The sequence below is a fragment of the Micromesistius poutassou genome, assembly GCF_964030765.1.
Source record: "Micromesistius poutassou genome assembly, chromosome: 14".
NCBI classification, from domain to species: Eukaryota; Metazoa; Chordata; class Actinopteri; order Gadiformes; family Gadidae; genus Micromesistius; species Micromesistius poutassou.
Genome location: NC_140284.1, coordinates 9,223,344 through 9,241,726, shown reverse-complemented (window position 1 = coordinate 9,241,726; position 18,383 = coordinate 9,223,344). Strand labels below are relative to the sequence as shown.

The window sequence follows — 18,383 nt, the reverse complement described above, 5'->3', positions numbered from 1 at the left end:
TCTTGGGACACCCCCCCCCCCCCCCCCCCTCACACACACCCCTCCCCCTCCCCCCCCCCCCCCCCCCCCCCCCCCTCCTGTTGGCTGGGGGTGCAGCAGATCAGACTCACCGCCAGCAGGGCCCCCCTGGGCCTTAAAGCCCTGAAACTGTTGGATTCAAGGGTGTGTGTGTGTGTGTGTGTGTGTGTGTGTGTGTGTGTGTGTGTGTGTGTGTGTGTGTGTGTGTGTGTGTGTGTGTGTGTGTGTGTGTGTGTGTGTGTGTGTGTGTGTGTGTGTGTGTGACTGACACTGGTGAATCCCTGCTGTTTGTCGCCGGTTGAGAAACTCGCTGATGTTCAGTGGTGAGTTCCAACGTAGCTCCAGAGGCCGGCCGTCCGTCCGCTCTGGGCTTTGGTTAACAGTGAAAGCTTTTAGCACCACCTCCCCTTCAGGGCTCGGCCGTGGTTCCGTTAAATGTCTTAAAAACAACAACAAACTCAGATATTCTGCGTCTCACGCCACTGCTGTAAGTGCTGGTATTCAAAGCTCTTTCCTTTTGTGAACCCGTCGGCTGAAAACCTTAAACACAGTAATAAAAGATGCGGTGTATGAGTTTGCCCCTCGTGTCTTGCCACACGTTTCTCCCGGTCTCTCCAGGACCTGTTGTTTACACGTGTTCCCCAGGAGAACTCCCATCCGACTCCGCAGACCTCCAGCATCAGGGTCCTGTCTGCTCCACGGACCGGAATGAACAGAAGATGGAGATAGAGAAGACCCTGGGTTGTTTGGGTTCTGAAGAGGTACTGCCGACTGTTTTATAAGTCAGTAAATGGTTCTGGTGAGATGCTCGGTGTTGTGATGGTTGTACACAAACTGTGGAAGTGTTGAACTCTGTTTTCTACACCTCAAAATTCCACAGATTCATAAACACAAACATCTGACATTGTTGCTCTGAAATAATCCCCAATTTCTTAGTGAAAACATATTTATATAAACATACTGTATATTTATGTTTTTTATATATAGAATAGAGTAGACTATCAAAGGGTTGTCAGTATGTCGACTAAAGTGGGCTTTTCCATCAGAGTTTCCAACCTGCAACATGTCATCTTACTTAAAATATCAGCCTCTTATCACACTGGCTGTCATTCTCTCTCTGTTTCACTTCCTGTGCGTCAGCTGACCTGATCTTCCTCATTCTGTCTCTATCACTCTCAGCCCACTTTACAGTGAAACCCTTTAATTCACCACACCATTCGGTCAGTCAGACGTGTGTCTCATCCATTACTCGTTTCCAAACGACATCTCAATCATTCAAATCCCTGTGGATCAATAAACCCCAAAATAAACGGATTACCTCCAGCCCTGATGATCAGAACAATCCATTTAGTTTGGTCTGCGTTTCCTTGGTAGCAATAATTATATGAGAGACGCTATCATAAATATAAAACCTACCCACACTATTTACCCAAACCAGGGACCTTTTGTGTTTCTCTGCAGCCTAGGAAGCCTGGGGTGTATAGCGGGATGGGGGAAACACACACACACACACACACACACACACACACACACACACACACACACACACACACACACACACACACACACACAGAGACTAAGCACGCACACACAGACTAAGAATACACACAGACTAAGCACGCACACACAGACTAAGCACACACACAGAATACACACACACACACAAAATTCACACACATACAGACTTCACACACACATAGTTTTCACACACACATATAGACTTAACACACACACACACAGTTTTCACACACACGCACACACACACAGACTTAACACATGCACACACACAGGCTTCCCTCATACATCACGGTTGAGACCCTGAACCAGAATGGAGCGACAGAGGTCAGTGCTGCTGGCCCACGCATGACCGCACGCCAGCCAGATCCTCTCCTGCTCTCCCCTGTCGTTCCTCCAGCTCTGAGCCAGGACAGAGTGGAACGGGCTGCTGATCTGCTGCTGATATAATCACCGCTGTTGGGTTTTTAGAGTTCTGTCAAAATAGCAGATAAACTGAAAAAGAAGAAAAAGACGAGGACAGAGGATGGAATTGTTCGACATCCTCTCAGATGTCGATCAATTCCATCCTCTGTTGTCTTTTTTCTTTCTCTTGTTTTGAGACGAACAGGATATTGTCCAGGTTATTAACGAGTCCCAAATACACAATATGAATATTGATGGGTGTTTCGTATTTATTATTCATTTAAAAAACAGGTTATTTGTGAGTCTCCTCTAAGTTCAATTCCCCTATGTGTGGCTCTCATGCCGGCTCTTCATAATTCCTATGCAGTTGCTATGGAAACCCTCATCCCTTCTCTCTCAGCCCTCCCGAAGCCTTCTCCTCAGCACCCAGTGAATTATGGGACACAGTTGCCTCCCTTACAGACAATTAACGGTCTATTTTTACACAAAGCACGCAGAATAATCGTCTTTTGTACAAGCTGTCACTCCATGCTTGATCGCGGACCGCGTAGGACATGTGCACCCCCCGCTTGTTTACACACAAATAATGAACAATAAGAGAGTGCTGCTTCATTATCCTCTCCTGGGGATTAGCATTTCTGATGAGCTTTAATCCCGCTGGAGTCTGGACCAATCACGGTGCACGTAGTGCGTCTCTCACAACTATCTTGCCAAATCCATCTTCAATATTTTAGATGGATATTGAACAACTAATCAGCACTAGTCTCACAAATAAGACTTGATTAGTATTCAAAGTCTGATGGCAGACCGGCTGGAGGCTGAACCGGGGCTTTTTTTCGCCTTGTGTTTGTTTCCATCGTCTTGTTAATGCAGGCGGGGATCTGTGCTTATTAACCACTTATTAACCACTCTTCTCAAAGCTTCAGCCGTTTGCACTGGCCACTTTTTCTTCTGTAAAATATCTCTGTCACAAAAGAAGAGGCGTGACTCGGCCCCTTTCAGTCATTGGTTTCCGTCCCAGACTCTGTGGCGTAACTCCGCCCCATTCAGTCATTGGTTTCAGTCCCAGACTGGCGCCTACCACTAGGACTTCTGCTTTTACGCAGAAGGACTTATGACTTCTGCCCCTGCTATCAAACAGTGTATACTGTCAGGGAGAGGAAGCAGTTTGATTGAGGAACAACCTGTATGAGCTCACATCCTCAACAGAATTGTGTTATCTAATGACTACAAGAAAGTACCTTGCAGGCCTTCGATTGGTCCATATGTATCTAGAACCATATGGGCCATTTCTACATTGAACCGATCTACACTAGACCTGCTCTATATTGTTGGTGTTTGGACTGGTGTACGCTCTACCTGAGGCCAGGTGTAGCTCTACCTGAGAACAGGTGTAGCTCTACCTGAGAACAGATGTAGCTCTGCCTGAGGACAGGTGTATGCTCTACCTGAGGACAGGCGTGTAGGACCACTTGTGCGAGTAAGGTCCCCTCAATTGTGCGACCGGCAGCTCTGTGTCAGGAACTATCTATCTCCCCACCACCACCACACCACCCTAGTCCCCGTTCTCTGGCGAACAACGCTGAATTAATTCACCCCTGAACAGCCTCCCCAAGCATACGGATGTGTCTCTCGTTTCCCTTTGTTTATTCTCAAGTGGAGAGTGTAGCCTTTGAACCGTATATATTTCCATAAAGACCTGATATGTAAATAAACAATACGGGAACAGACTTCCCCCGGGGCTTGCAACAATAAAAGCAACTTAAGGTGCTGCGTCTGCTTTTGATTTGTTTGTTTTTATTGTTTTAAGTAGATGCAATGCACAACTCAACTGATGGGTAGTAATCAACCGTTTTAAGGAACAGTCTTCATGAAAGGAGTTTCTGCCACCACAGTAGAGACCAGAAGTCGGCCTCATATTATTAATATTATCATCTCTTCTTCAGGGATGCATTACTCCACTAACGCATGGCCATCTAGGAACACAGCAAGTGAGATGCATTAAATACAGCTTAGAGGAAGATAGAAGTATACATTAAGATAACATATCCCCCCCACACACACATACGTCCTAGTAGAATAATAAATATATAGTTTGACTAAAATCTACAAAAACATACACTCCAACTCTAAAACTATATCAAGACATCTGACGTATTTACCTGTTTATAATAGAAAAACCAGTTCACTGGCATATATGGGTTGACATGATACAGCAGGCTCACCAGAGAGTGTATTCAGTCTTGAGGATACCCTCTACATTGGCTCAGCATTTGATAATTTTTTAACATTCATGATTTGTTAGAAATTAATCTACGATGGAAAAAGGAAACACGCCTGCACCTGTCGTATAATTCAGGTGACAGTCAACTGCAAACGATTATAATTTGAAACGCATCAGCCCCGAGACGGAAAGCTACAAGACCGATAACTTAGTATGCAGTTAAGGAAAAAGGTAAGCATGTTGCTCTGTGAGATTAGGGGTTCCTATATGGCTCTGTGTTGATTACTGGAATGCAGCACAAAATGCCAATTACACATCCGATTTGAACACATGCCTGAACGATCGTTATGTGTGTAGACTAGTGTGTGCTTCTTCCACGCTTTATAAATGTAATATTTTATGTTGTATAAATACTGCGGAAGTGTGTGACATTAATACTATAGAAAATACTTGAAAACACCCTTTTTATGAAATACTCTTTTCTTTTTCTGCAGCCTCAGCCCTCCTCTAAGGTGTCTGACTTCCTAAACACAGAAAAGTTCCTCCACTAATTGATTGTACGGATCTCAAGGCAGTGATATTTTGGAATACAATTTCGGTCCAGGAGACTCCTCCTCCTCCTCCAGTCCGACCGATCCTTGGTGAAGTCCAGAGGACACGTTACGCAGCAGTGCATCAAACCCATCAACGAAAACAAACTAAGACCAAATAAACAACAACCACTATCGCCCGACACCTCGTCCCTCCATGTCGGACCTCCTCATCAGGACGTGGGCGTCGGCCAGCGGTACATCTCTGCTCTACATTTATCCCTGAACGAGCAACACCACGGCCCCAGTCCCAGCCGCCTCGCGGCCTTCAGAGTCCTCTCCACACCTCCGTGGGGGGCCTCCACCGCCCGGCCCCCCCGTCCGGAGACCACAGGCCGCAGAGGGACGGGCCACGCCCAGGGGGGGGGGCTACTCTTTGTTGAATTCCTCGTGCCGGATGATCTTGTAGGTAATCCAGTAGAAAACATTGAAGATGAGGAAGGCCAGGGGGAAGGCTGCCCGGGAGATAGTGTCTATCCTCTTGGCGCGGTCCACAAACTTCTTCCTCACCACGTCCATGTCCTTTGCGGCCGGCGGGGCGGGGCTAGGGGTGGAGACTGCATTCTTATTGGACGAGCCGTCCTTCATAGGCAGACACTGAGTGATGTTGTAGCCGGAGAAGTTGAAACGGCTTTCCCGTAGTTCTTCGTCCTGAGGAGTCAAAGGCCAGGAAGTGGTTTTCAGGAAATTTTCAGGACCCTTAACATTTTACTGGTGGTAAAATTATGATATTTGGTATTGTAGCCTGTTTATTTTTTGACCCCAAATGTTTGGTTGCTAGTAATCAATAATTAATAGCTGAACCCCTACCTTCTGACTCCTCCTCTGTCTCCGCCTCAATCGGAGGAACTCTTTCTGTTGCCTGGAGACGAAATTAACCCCAGCGTATTCCAGCAGCGCAGCGAACACAAAGAGCAGACACACGGCCATCCAGATATCAATGGCCTTCACGTAGGAGACCTGCAGAGAGACCGAACCCACAGGGTTTAATGACAACATACACCATATGTAAAGGATCTTATTGGTACAAATACAGACCTGTATATATTATATACTATGCACCTTAATTCATCTTCGCCTCATTTAATTGTTTTGAATTAACTCACAGAAATGATGATTTATTTACTCGACACTTACGAGAAAGAAAAACAGTGCAAATTCTGTCACAAACCGTTCCTCATAACCCCCTCATCACGTCCAACCTTCAACAGGTCTCCGGCGCCCACTAATGGGGATATTCCTGTAGCTTTTTTACTCTGAAGCGTTGACATCTAATTATAAGTTCACTCCCTTTGCTCGCTCGTCTTTAAGGAAAGTTTACCTGCTGTGTCTCCTAAATCACTGCTCATTATGAGCGCTGCCGGCTCACAGGAGTGTCAGATCCATCGTTATCTGAACTCGCCGTATCATGATGCGCCAGGGGAAATAATTGCGTCCTCAATTAGCAGCCAACAATATCAATGGAGGACTGGACCTATCCGTTTAGGAGTTTACCCCTAAGCTGCTTACCACTTTGCCTCCTAGCATCCTCTCTTTGCTAATCTCTGGGCTGCAATGTGAGCGACCTGCTCTCCCCTCAAAGAGTTGAGCAGGCGGACGGAACTTTTGGGCTATTTTGGAATTGGTTTACTAGTCTCCGTGCCTTGGAGTGTATTGGCGGGTCGTGGCTCTCTTAAGTGGCTTCTCCAACTATCGATCAGCCTGTGTGTGATCGATTCCCAACAGGTGGGAGTCGGACTCTAGGCCCAGGTGATCCTCACCGAGAGCTGACCCTGGACGTGGGGCTGGAGTGCCGTCGGCTGTAGCACTCTCTCCACGCTAACACACTAGGCCTACATGCTAATTCAGACAGCTTCAAAGGGTAGCATCTAACCGGCCCACGTTAATAGCATACACAGCCATAAGCTGCTTAATAAGGTCCCCATTGTAATGAAAAAATATAGGAATGGTAATTATAAAACTGTTGCCGCTCACATTGTAAATGTAATACAGAAAATGACCTAGTTTAAGCTCCCTCTATGAAATTATTTCAGTTTCCCATACACTCCCTTTGAATAGAATATCATATGTTCCGGCTATTTGTGTGGGAATGCGGCCCCCATATGACTAAAGGGGAGATAGTGGTGATGAGCTGTCCATCACAAGACGACTTCTGTTCGTGGCAGCCGACCACCAGTTCTGTTGCTGCAGCCACTAAAAAACAAACGTGTGTGTGTGTGTGTAATGTCAAAAAGGGAATATTGACAAATCCTTTACTTCAGAACAACACAGATCAACGGTGTTAAGCGGCTCACAGGAGCGACGCCGTGGGAGACGTCCGGAGGGTCTGTGGTGAGCGAAAACACAAACCGTGTCGCCGGAGAGACACCCCGCCGGGGGGCTCATCCTTCAGCCCAGAGAATGGCTCTATCAGGCCCCGTTCAGCCCCGCGTTTCTGCTCAGTTTGGTTTTTAATTTTGCCGTTTCTGGTCCTGCCTCTGATTTAATTATTTCCGAGGGATGTTATTGGATTCACGGACCGCCGACCCCCACCGACAAAGCCTGGCGTGTCGCTCCTGCTCCTCACCGGGCCAGCTGACATCGCTCGTTATTTGCACCTCTGGTTATTACTAATTTAAAAATCCAGATGGTCGCCCTGCGATGCGAGGCTGGGCGGGCCCCTGAAGGCTCCCCCACCCGACCCCCCCGTCATCGTCAGATGTTCCAACACCATGACCGCTTTAGCCATCCAGCGGATCCGTTTGATCCAAGGTGACACGCCGTGAGTCAGACCCAGGCTACATGTCATGATGAGCCAGGAGGGTTAGGGGGCATGTTGCTCAAGGATACCCACAGGTAGGCTGTGGACGTGGGGGGGGGGGGATGGCGTTCAAACCCTCACCACTGGACGGTCCTACCTTGATGTGATGTGATAGGACTGGGGATTCAGCCAATCAGTCATCAGCTTCCTATGGTCCGTGTTTGGCTGACTTGACCAGCCCTCGGGGGGTCGGGGGTGTGAGAGAAGCAGCGGGGGGGCCGTCTTCAGACACGGGGCCGGGAGTCCGGGACGCGGGAGAGAGGCAGTCTCCCTTCAGAACCCCGCCCCCCTCCTGGCCTCCTCTCACCACGGAGTGCCGGGAATGGGCTGCTTTGACTGTGCGTTATCGGCACAAGAGAGTGCAGGACTTCTGAGCGTTCCCAGTGAGCGATATCAGTTTCAGTTAGACGGGTTTAGCAGTGAGGGGGCAAGGGAGAGGGGGAGAGAGAGGGGGGGAGAGAGAGGGGGAGCTCTAATAGAGGGATATGCAGCTTTCAGATATTACGTCAAAGAACTCCATATTGGTTCTCCTTGTCTCTGTTGTTGTTCCTGCCATGTCCTTATTAATGTACAGAGAATCTGTGCATACCTGTTGTTATCACTATGGATACCTGTTGTTATCACCTTATTATTGTTCCTCCATGGACCACTGACCTGAGCGACCGCAGCTCATAAGAGCAGGAGAGGAGGAGGACGGATATTGCGGTCTGGTCGCCCTGATACGGGATAGACCTCATGACCTCCTGTCAGCCTACCTTGGGCAGCGAGGCTCTGGAACCGGAGCTCTGAGTGGTCATGGTGAGCACGGTGGTGATGCCCAGGGCCACGCGGGCCGGCGCGGCGTCCATGTTGATCCAGAAGGACACCCAGGAGAGGATGACGATGAGCAGGGAGGGGATGTACATCTGGATCAGGTAGTAGCCCATCTGCCGCTCCAGGTGGAACTTCACCTCGATGCAGGTGAACTTACCTGTTCACGGCGGAAACAGAAACACCGGTCTGAGTTCAGTGTGCTCTCGGGAGGATTCGAGAGTTGTAAAGGGAGGGAGCGAGGTTTGGAAAAAACGAAACAATCAAACGTTTCCCCGCTTTGAGAAGTGTGTCACTCGCGCGTCCGTGTGACAGGGAGGATGGATTTACAAAAACAACAACAATCAGGACATGGACGCCCTGATGAGATCTAAACTCTAAGGTAAATGTGAGAACGCTTCTATCAGAGAGCGTCTCACTGACAGATGGGAACCAGACGAATCTGCAACTCATGTTTATTTTCTCTGGCGTATGCGTCAGGCCGGGTCGGGCCAATCACAGCCCTTTATCTAGTAGGGGGCGGGTTAAACACGAAGGCCGCGTCAGCGCTAGCCTCACCAGTGTTGTAATGCTTGGTGTTGGTGTTAGCGTTAGCGTTAGCCTCACCAGTGTTGTAGTGCTTGGTGTTGGTGTTAGCATTAGCGTTAGCCTCACCAGTGTTGTAGTGCTTGGTGTTAGCATTAGCATTAGCCTCACCGGTGTTGTAGTGCTTGGTGCGTTAGCGTTAGCCTCACCGGTGTTGTAGTGCTTGGTGCGTTAGCGTTAGCCTCACTGGTGTTGTAGTGCTTGGTGCGTTAGCGTTAGCCTCACTGGTGTTGTAGTGCTTGGTGCGTTAGCGTTAGCCTCACCGGTGTTGTAGTGCTTGGTGCGTTAGCGTTAGCCTCACCGGTGTTGTAGTGCTTGGTGCGTTAGCGTTAGCCTCACCGGTGTTGTAGTGCTTGGTGCAGTAGCCCAGCTCCTTTTCGTCCTTCATGATGAACTGCGGCAGCGTCAGGCCTTCGGACACCTGCACCGCGCCGTTCTCCAGCCACTCGAACACCAGGTCGTTCATGGTGTACCCGACTGGACCGGGGGGGGCAGAGGGAGGGTTCAGGATTAGTTTACTGTCTGGTGGTATCTGATGGGAAACAGACCAGGGTTATCGATCGTGGAAGTCTGATGCTTACAGCTTTCCAGTTGCATGGTGCACGTTTGGACGTCCATGGGAAAGTTCTTCAGATCCATGGGGCAGGAGAGGATGAGAGTCAATCTAGAGGACGACACAGACGTCACAAACACAGAATACATCAGAAAGAACAGAAAGAACATTAGCGTCATATCTCTCTTTTGCATTTTACATTTGCAAACCCGAACAGAAGACTGTGATAATGGTGGTGCTGAGCGCCACCCAAGGAACATGGATGCTCTCTCTCTCTTTCTTGTCTCTCTCTCGCTCTCTCTCTGTCTCACTCTTGAACCTCTTTCTCTCATCTCTCCCTGTTTCTCCTCTCTCCCTCTATCTGTGTGTATATTTTTCACTCCCCCTCTAGCTCTTCTCTCGCTCTCTCTCTCTCTTTCATCATTCTCCCCTCTCTTCCCTCTCCACCCCCCCCCTCTCATCTTTCTCCCCTCTCTTCCCTCCCTCTCTCTCTCCCTCCCCCCAGTATAGAGGTCTCCCTCCAGCAGGTTCCTATCACTCTTTCATTAGTGCAACTTATTGTCTCTGAGATGCATTGTGGTCTGAAGTCAGCTCCCTTCCTCCCTCCCTCCGCGCTCAAATGAAAAAGAAACGAAAGAGGAGTCCAACAGCCTTTCATCTCTCCCTGCTGACCCCCCCTCTCCTCCCCCTCTCCTCCCCTGGTCGGCCTCTCATCCTCTCATCCTCTCCCCCTCTCCTCCCCTGGTCCGCCTCTCATACTCTCACCCTCTCATCCTCTCCCCCTTTCCTCCCTCTCTCCTCCCCTGGTCCGCCTCTTATCCTCTCATCCTCTCATCCTCTCACCCTCTCCCCTTCTCCTCCTCCTCTCCTCCCCCTCTCATCCTCTCACTCTCTCATCCTCTCATCCTTTCCCCCTCTCATCCTCTCACCCTTTCATCCTCTCGACCCCTCATCCCCTCACCCTCGTAGCCCCCAGTCTAAATGGACTACGAAATTGATCTGCTTCTTATTGCATCATCTCGGAGAAAATGGAAAGGCAGCCATGACTGCGGCGGTCTTTAAAGTGAAATGAGAATGTTCTCCCCTCGCCGTGCAGACTTTTGATCAAGCGCACGTCTCCCCCCCCCCCCCCCCCCCCCAACCCCCCCCCCCCCGAGACCCAAGGGCGGTATATGTACACAAGAGAGGGCTGCCTGTTCTGGAAAACCTTCAGCGAACGTTGTGTCATGGGCCCTTCGGAAAGTGAAATCAATGTACGAATGCTTTCACTTTGATCCTCCCCTCTCCTCTGCAGGTGGACGGGGAGATGGGGGTGAGGAGAAACGGGTGTACCGTATGGAGTATCAGAGTTTCTTCACGGGAATGTTCTGATTCTAAGTCCGTCCTTCATGGGCCTGAATGAACCGGGATCCAGATCTCATTGAGCAGAACTCGCAACGCCAATGCCACATAGTATGAACCTACGCCACACAGTATGGACCTGTCAGGCCCTTCATCACCTTGTAAAACTTAAAAAATCGATACATGTAAAATGGTAAATGCACTGCATTTATGCAGTGCTTTTCTAACTAGTGGCCGCTCAAAGCACTGTACAATATTGCCATTCACCACTTCATGCACACATTCACACACCGATGGAGTCAACCATGCAGGTGTCTTGCTCAAGGACACCATGACACTCTAGGAGGAGATGGGGATCAAACTAGCAACCTTCCAGTAACTGGCTTAACCCGCTCTACCTCCTGAGCCACATTCAGCCCTCAAATTCATCCATCCTTCATTCTGATGCTGCTGTGATGGTGCGGCTGGTTCCCATGACAACGGGCCCGCCCCCAGGAGCCTACCTGATGCTGTACAGGACCGTCCCGTCCTTGAAGATGCGCAGCAGCTTGTTGTCCGTGGTGACGTCGTGGAAGTTGGCGCCCTTCTCGTTGGCAAAGAACAGGTCGGGCTTCCAGATGGAGTCCAGCATGGAGGGGTCCAGGTCCAGGGAGGAGTCCGGGTACTTGCTGTAGGCCAGCCGTGGGTCGTTCCACTTCTGCCGCAGGAAGATGTTCACCCTGTAGTCCTGCGGGGGGGTCCACAGCTTTAGGAGCTCAGAGGGGGGGACCTCAGAGACGCTCCAGGGGACAACATGGATGCTCTGCCATTTTAAAACCCGACATGGAGCTGAGATCATTGGAGCTGCTCCACTGGTTTGTTTTAGATGCTTCAGAGACTTAGGAGATACCCTGGACTGAAACCAGCAGAGGGGACTGAACCCAACATAGGGGACTGAACCCAACATAGGGGACTGAACCCAACATAGGGGTCTGAACCCAGCAGAGAGGACTGAACCCAACAGAGGGGACTAAACCCAACAGAGGGGACTGAACCCAGCAGAGGGGACTGAACCCATCAGAGGGGACTGAACCCAGAGGGGACTGAACCCAGCAGAGGGGACTGAACCCAACAGAGGGGACTGAACCCAGAGGGGACTGAACCCAACAGAGGGGACTGAACCCAGCAGAGAGGACTGAACCCAGCAGAGAGGACTGAGCCCAGCAGAGAGGACTGAGCCCAGCAGAGAGGACTGAGCCCAGGACTGAACCCAGCAGAGGGGACTGAACCTAAAGTATATTAGTGCCGCAGCAGAAGGCAGTCATTAAATGAATAGGGATTATAGTTTTAATTATAGGAATATTATGGATAAATAATAGAGATGAACTGATTTTATTTTAAACTAGTCTCTGGATTCCCATTAGCAGACTGGTTTAATGTGATGCATGACGTTTTTGTAACATTTTCAATGTTAATGTTGAAATGTGATCTAATGCATTTTACTATTCTTCTTTTGTTGCTTCGATTCCAGTTGAATGAAATCATGTTGCCATAATATCTCCATAATATTAGACATAGACATATTTACAATGTTCGCAACCAACTTCACACAGCCTTTCTCAGATGATTATTTTCGGAAGTGTCGGATTACCTGAACGCAATGGTCTCCGTAAAACATGCACCTAAAGCTGTCAGGACTTGTAGGGAGAAGTGATTAATTCCTTTAGGTTTTTTTGAGGTATTAATTTATTCCATATGTTTGCATCGGTCAGAAACATAATCCAAACAGAGCCAGAGGACTTAGCCGGAGGGAGGCTGGTTGGAACCAGCCTTCCTCTGGCTAAGTTCTCAAAAAGTCCTCTGCCTTGGTTCTCAAATGTTTTAGTGTGATAAAAATATTTTCTGAATACTATGGATAAGTCATGCTGTCTGATTAGTACTGCTTTTATTGTATACTGTTTTATACTATTTATACTATTTATTGTATACTGGATACCCATTAGCAGACTGGTTGAATGTGACGCAGGACATCTTAATGGAATATTAATATGTGCTTTGAAACCAAAGACATTGATAACTTGATGAATGTTGGAAGGATGGATTGAGTTGGGTATCTGTTCTGTTCAACCGAACAGAACAGATACCAGGAGGAAGATGGTCAGATGTGATGTCTCCCCCCTGGGGCTCTATATAGACTCGCAACTGTTGTGTGTTTGTGTGTTTGATTGATTGAAATGTGTGTTTTGTGTGATTGATTGATTTATTGATTGATTGATTGTTTATGTGATTGATTGATTGATTGATTTGTTTGATTGATTGTTTGATTTGTTTGTTTGATCAATAAATCAAAATAAGAATCAAATTTGAGGATAGCATTTCAAAACAAATACTGTAATTGTCTTGGATGTAACCGTTCAGACATTCGGACATTTACTATCCTACTATTGTTTAGTAAACGTGTCCAACCGGCTGGTAGATGATGCTGATGCCAGCGTGAGAAAGCCTTCAGAGCAGGCTCAGATGACTCACATTCCAACACCATGATGAGCCCATTGAGCATATCGGCAGTTCCAAAGGTATCTATTTATTCATTCTGCTAGAGTCTCCCCTCACACTGAATGCTCAAAAACAACAACGATCTGGGGGTGCACATTTGAGCCGGACTTTGGTCTGTCTCCCAGGCCTGATACTGTCAACGCCTCGGTCAGAGCTCTGGGAGTGTCCCTATCCCCCTGATCCGTCTGTGTGTACCTCAAGCCTGGTAAGCCCCCGCCCCCCCCGACTGTCCCTGTGTCCGTCCACCCACACATTGGCTGCACTTAAAGTGAATTATTAGCCGGTGTTCAACGGGTGAATTATTCATTCTGGCCTCACTCAACACGTGTACAATGGGGAGCCGAGGGAGGCCATAAATCCAATATTGTTTTTATAAGCTGTGTTGCTGTGAAGCCAATAAAATAACCCTTTTATAGACCGGCCAATACAGCGTTCATGACACAATCAAACCGGGTTATGGATAGGTCACTGTGGCAGGGATCCAAACCCATGAAAAACATAAAGCGTACGATAACTTTGGGGCAGGTGGGTTGTTTTGGACAGGTAAACGTGGCGTTGTTCGCCGGTAAACACGCACACACAGTGCTGCACTCACCATGGTGGTCTCTGCGATGGAACCAAAGCTGTTGATGAATATGTTGCAGGTGACGTTGACGGGCGGACCTGCAGGTGGGGGGGACAGAGTGACACACGTCAATCAAACCACCTGAGCGCTCGCCGCGGTGGACTCAGCGGTGTGACAGAGGCGAGGCGGTGGAGAAAGGTATCTCCCTGACACGTTCACAGGGAGATGACAGCCAGGAAAACACAGGTTTGGTTCCTCTGATCCCGTGACTTTAAGAAGAGTTAAACAAAAGGGTAAAAACAAACTAAAATTGATTTTGACATTTTGAATTTGAATATACTGTTCACTGATCATATGCCTACATGTATGTAGTTGGACAAGTTAGTCAATTACATTTGAGAAATCCCCTTGCTTAGGTCTGATATGGGGGGGGGGTATAGTTAAGATATAGTGCCACATTGTGTTAACACGGGCCTGGCCTGACACTTTTTGGTGAAGGTGATGACAGCCAAGCAACACAGGTTTGATTCCTCTGATACTTTAGGAAGAGTTCTGAAAAGACGAACAAACATCTGCAGGCTGCAGTAGAGAGACATTGAGGAGCCGCTCGCGGTGTGGTGGAGACATAGGTGGATTATAGGATTAGAGATGTTTCTCTCTGTCTATTCATGAGATCTCAACCCAGAAAGGGATATAATAGGAAGTACGTGTATAGGAGAACGCAGTCAGACATGCGAGCACGTGCATACATGTCCATGCACACATGCAACACACATGTGCACCGCACGCACACACACGCACACATCTGCGTATGCACAGGTACACACACACACACACACACACACATAAAAACGGGTAAAATGTGTGGTGCCAGTATCAGTGCAGAACACCTACCCTCCGATACTCCTCCAAAGCTACCTTAAATCTGTCTGAGAAGCGCAGGGGGTTTGTATTTTCTGCTCTCACCCTGAACTGAATCTCAGTGAGGAGAAATGACACACTGAGCCGTTTGAGGCCAGAGAATCCTGTTTTCCGCCAGTGGACTGAAGCGGTTGCTGATTCTTTCTTCATCAATATTGCACGGGTCTCAGTATTAGTATTTGCCTCACTTTGTACTCAGGCAGCTGCATTAACCTGCGGTGGCTAAAATAACCGTAAAACACAACAAACTGGGCAGCAGATCTAGGTCACGCTCCTGCACCCACTTCACACTCCTCCAAATTATGACCAGCAGGTCTCACATATAATCACTTTCCCTCCTTTCATCTTTCTTTATTTATTTGGGAGGGCGTTTAATCAACTGTGTTCTCAACACGGAATAAAGCCAATTCTGCTGTGTGTGTGTGTAAAGCCGGCATGCAGGTTTATAGGGGAGGGGACACAGGGATTATGAGTTATAATTAAAACATTAAAACATGCGATTAATTACCGCTTCTATTCTCTGTTTGTTTTGTCAGGTTGGTCACGTTTAATAAGCGACAAGCTGTATTATAAAGCTGAAGCTTAATAAACGGCGTCCGATGAAACAATGAATGGAAACGGGAACATGTTTCCTCCGTCTCTCTCCTCTCTGCGTCTATAATAAGTTCCTCCTGATTCATCTCTTCTTCTGTGGAAACGCCAGCCAGCATCTAAGCAGCCCGCTCCCTGGATCCTCTCATCTCTCGTGTCTTGTCAACTGTCTTCCATCCTCACCCCCTCGGATCACAAGATAGATCTGGGCCATGCGTCTCTCGGCTGCTCTGCCATCCTGCTTATATTAACTAAGTGTAGGCCTACCGCTCCACCGTACACAGACACACGACTCATACCCAGCCTCTGTTTAAATCCTTGGTTCATTCCTTATATTAACTAAGTGTAGGCCTACCACTCCTCGTACACAGACACACATCTACAACACAAACCCAACCTCTGTTTAAATCCTCAGTTCAATCCTTATATTAAATAGCTGTAGGCCTAGCGCTCCACCGTACACAGACACACATCTTAAACCCAGCCTGTATAAATCCTCGGTTACATGTTATATTAACTAACTGTAGGCCTATCGCTCCATTGTGCACAGAGACACATCTACAAGACAGACCCAACCAGTTTAAATCCTTAGTTCAATCCTAATATTCATTATAGGCATACCACCCAATCCTACACAAACACACATCTACAACACAAACCCAGTCATTTAAATCCTTGTTTACATGTTAACTAACTGTTGGCCTACCAGCCCATCGAACCTCAGCCCCAACAGATCAACAGAATCCAGCTGACATCATTCATCATCTTAATATGGGCTTGAGACTCTTAATTGTGCACCGGTTTTGTGAAAACCTAGCCAGCGAGGCTAGGGGTTAGAGTGTCCAGGGGGGCCAGGAAAGGCTAAGGGTTAGACCTTCGTGGGGGTCCAGGAGAGGCTAGGGGTTAGACTGTCCTGGGGCCTGGGAGGGATCCAGGAGAGGCTATTGGTTAGCCTACACTTGAGGTTCTGGGTTCAAACCCAAATGCATGCAGTCTACCTGCATCCTTGAGCAAGGAGTGGAACCGTTCTCTTTGATGACATAACACAAAAATATATTCCTTCCAATAAAAGCCTCTGCTGATTAACTAAATTACTAAATAGTCCTCACATTAGGAGTCCTCCTCCTGCACTCTGGACTCACTCAGCCCCAGAGATGGTGAGGGGCCCACAGAGACGCTGAGGGGGCCACAGAGACACTGCGGGGCCCACAGAGACGGTGAGGGGCCCACAGAGACACTGAGGGGCCCACAGAGACGGTGAGGGACCCACAGAGACGCTGAGGGGGCCACAGAGACACTGCAGGGCCCACAGAGAGGGTGAGGGGCCCACAGAGACACTGAGGGGCCCACAGAAACGGTGAGGGACCCACAGAGACGGTGAGGGGCCCACAGAGACACTGAGGGGCCCACAGAGACAGTGAGGGGCCCCCAGAGACAGTGAGGGGCCCCCAGAGACAGTGAGGGGCCCACAGCCCTGCTGGGAGTTACGGTAGGGAGGTGGGAACATGCCGGTGGCCTCCGAGGGACATGTCGTCTGTCGCGAGAGGGAATCAACAGCCTGCCTCAGAAGTGTGTCTTTTTATTCTGTGAGGAGAGCCTTCACATGATCGCAAATAACTCCAGATGTTACAGATGTAAAATGTTCTGTTTGAAATAGTTACGTCTCTGCTTATGGTGATGGATGCTGAGAGGAGGAGAGTGCTTGTGATGTAGAGGTGGAGGTGGTGGTAGTGGTGGTGACGAAAGAGGCAATCGTATGTTTTAACGAAGAAAAAAAAAGATTGGAACCCACCTTTGAAATTCGGTCGTATTCGTGCGTCGTAGCCCGAGGTTCGACCCATTAATGAATCTAGAAAGTCCGACGGAGACATGTTCAATGCTCTGGACTCGTGTTCCTTGGCATCGACCGACCTACAACAGTCACCACATCGGTTACTGACAGGCTCCAGAAAGTCATTTACTGGAAAACATGTTCGGCGAATGACTCTGCTTTGATTTCGATGTTTTCATCTCCCTGGTGATAACACTAAGACACTATATCAAATATAAAACACACATACTTTAAGTGATCGAATATAGCGCACAGTTATTATTAGTTATTTAAAATGTTACCTAATGCATCTGACTGTCTTATGTCGCTTCAAGTCCAGTTTTAATGCAATCATATTTCCGTCATATATACATAAATGAACACTGTTCATGAACTTCGCGTCGCCATGGCCAGATGATTAATGTTCAGAAGAGTCGGATTACCTGAACTTGATGGTCTCCATAAAACATGCAACTAAAGCTGTCAGGACTTGTACGAAGAAGCGATTCATTCCTTTAGGTTTTCTGGAGGTCTTAATTTCTTAATTTCTTCCATATGTTGGCGTCGGTCAGAAACATAATCCACCCCGGGATGCAGCCTTCCTCCTGACCGAGTCGACGGTTCTCAAATGTTTCTGTGTGAAATAAAAACGCAGGAGACATTCCAGGATATAGCCCCGAATCATAGTTTAGTTTGAGGGAAGTCCGACGGGGAGAAGCGGACCGCTGAGCGGCAGCAGGTGAGCGGAACCATTGCGTCGCGTGTGGCGACGTCGCTTGACGCGGTGGTTTGGAATCCGTTTGGCGACCGCGCGTCTCTGCGTCCTGACGGGTGACCGGGTCCTTACTCACTGAGGAGAGACGACTTTCTCAGGTAGAGGACCCTCCTCTGTGGAGGAATGGGAAAGGAACGCCTTTTTTCTCTTCATTTCAGCACTTGGACAGCTCCCGGCGCCTTTACGCGCAGGCGCAAGGCTTCAAACCGGGGGATGCACGTGAGCTGGGTTTGAATCGAGTCCAACGCACGACGGTGGCGACGCGTTCACAACACTCGAAACTTTGCTCGTTATTCTTCATGACGTATTTAGTGTCATTTTTCCACGCACTTCTTCTGCGTGCAT

The 18,383-nt window shown here is 48.5% G+C and overlaps 1 protein-coding gene across 1 annotated transcript; it reads right to left on the bottom strand.

The window, feature by feature from the left end:
• Positions 1 to 5,121: 5,121 nt before the first annotated feature.
• On the bottom strand, positions 5,122 to 17,741 carry glra2 (glycine receptor, alpha 2; the record flags this gene model as incomplete). Its single annotated transcript, XM_084478935.1, has 9 exons — positions 17,707 to 17,741; positions 17,246 to 17,364; positions 13,972 to 14,039; positions 11,345 to 11,568; positions 9,529 to 9,611; positions 9,287 to 9,424; positions 8,308 to 8,522; positions 5,563 to 5,712; positions 5,122 to 5,403 (listed from the first exon to the last, which is right to left on the bottom strand). The coding sequence occupies exons 1-9, from the start codon at positions 17,724 to 17,726 to the stop codon at positions 5,122 to 5,124; spliced, it is 1,299 nt and encodes a 432-aa protein (XP_084335061.1). The 5' UTR covers positions 17,727 to 17,741.
• Positions 17,742 to 18,383: the final 642 nt, after the last annotated feature.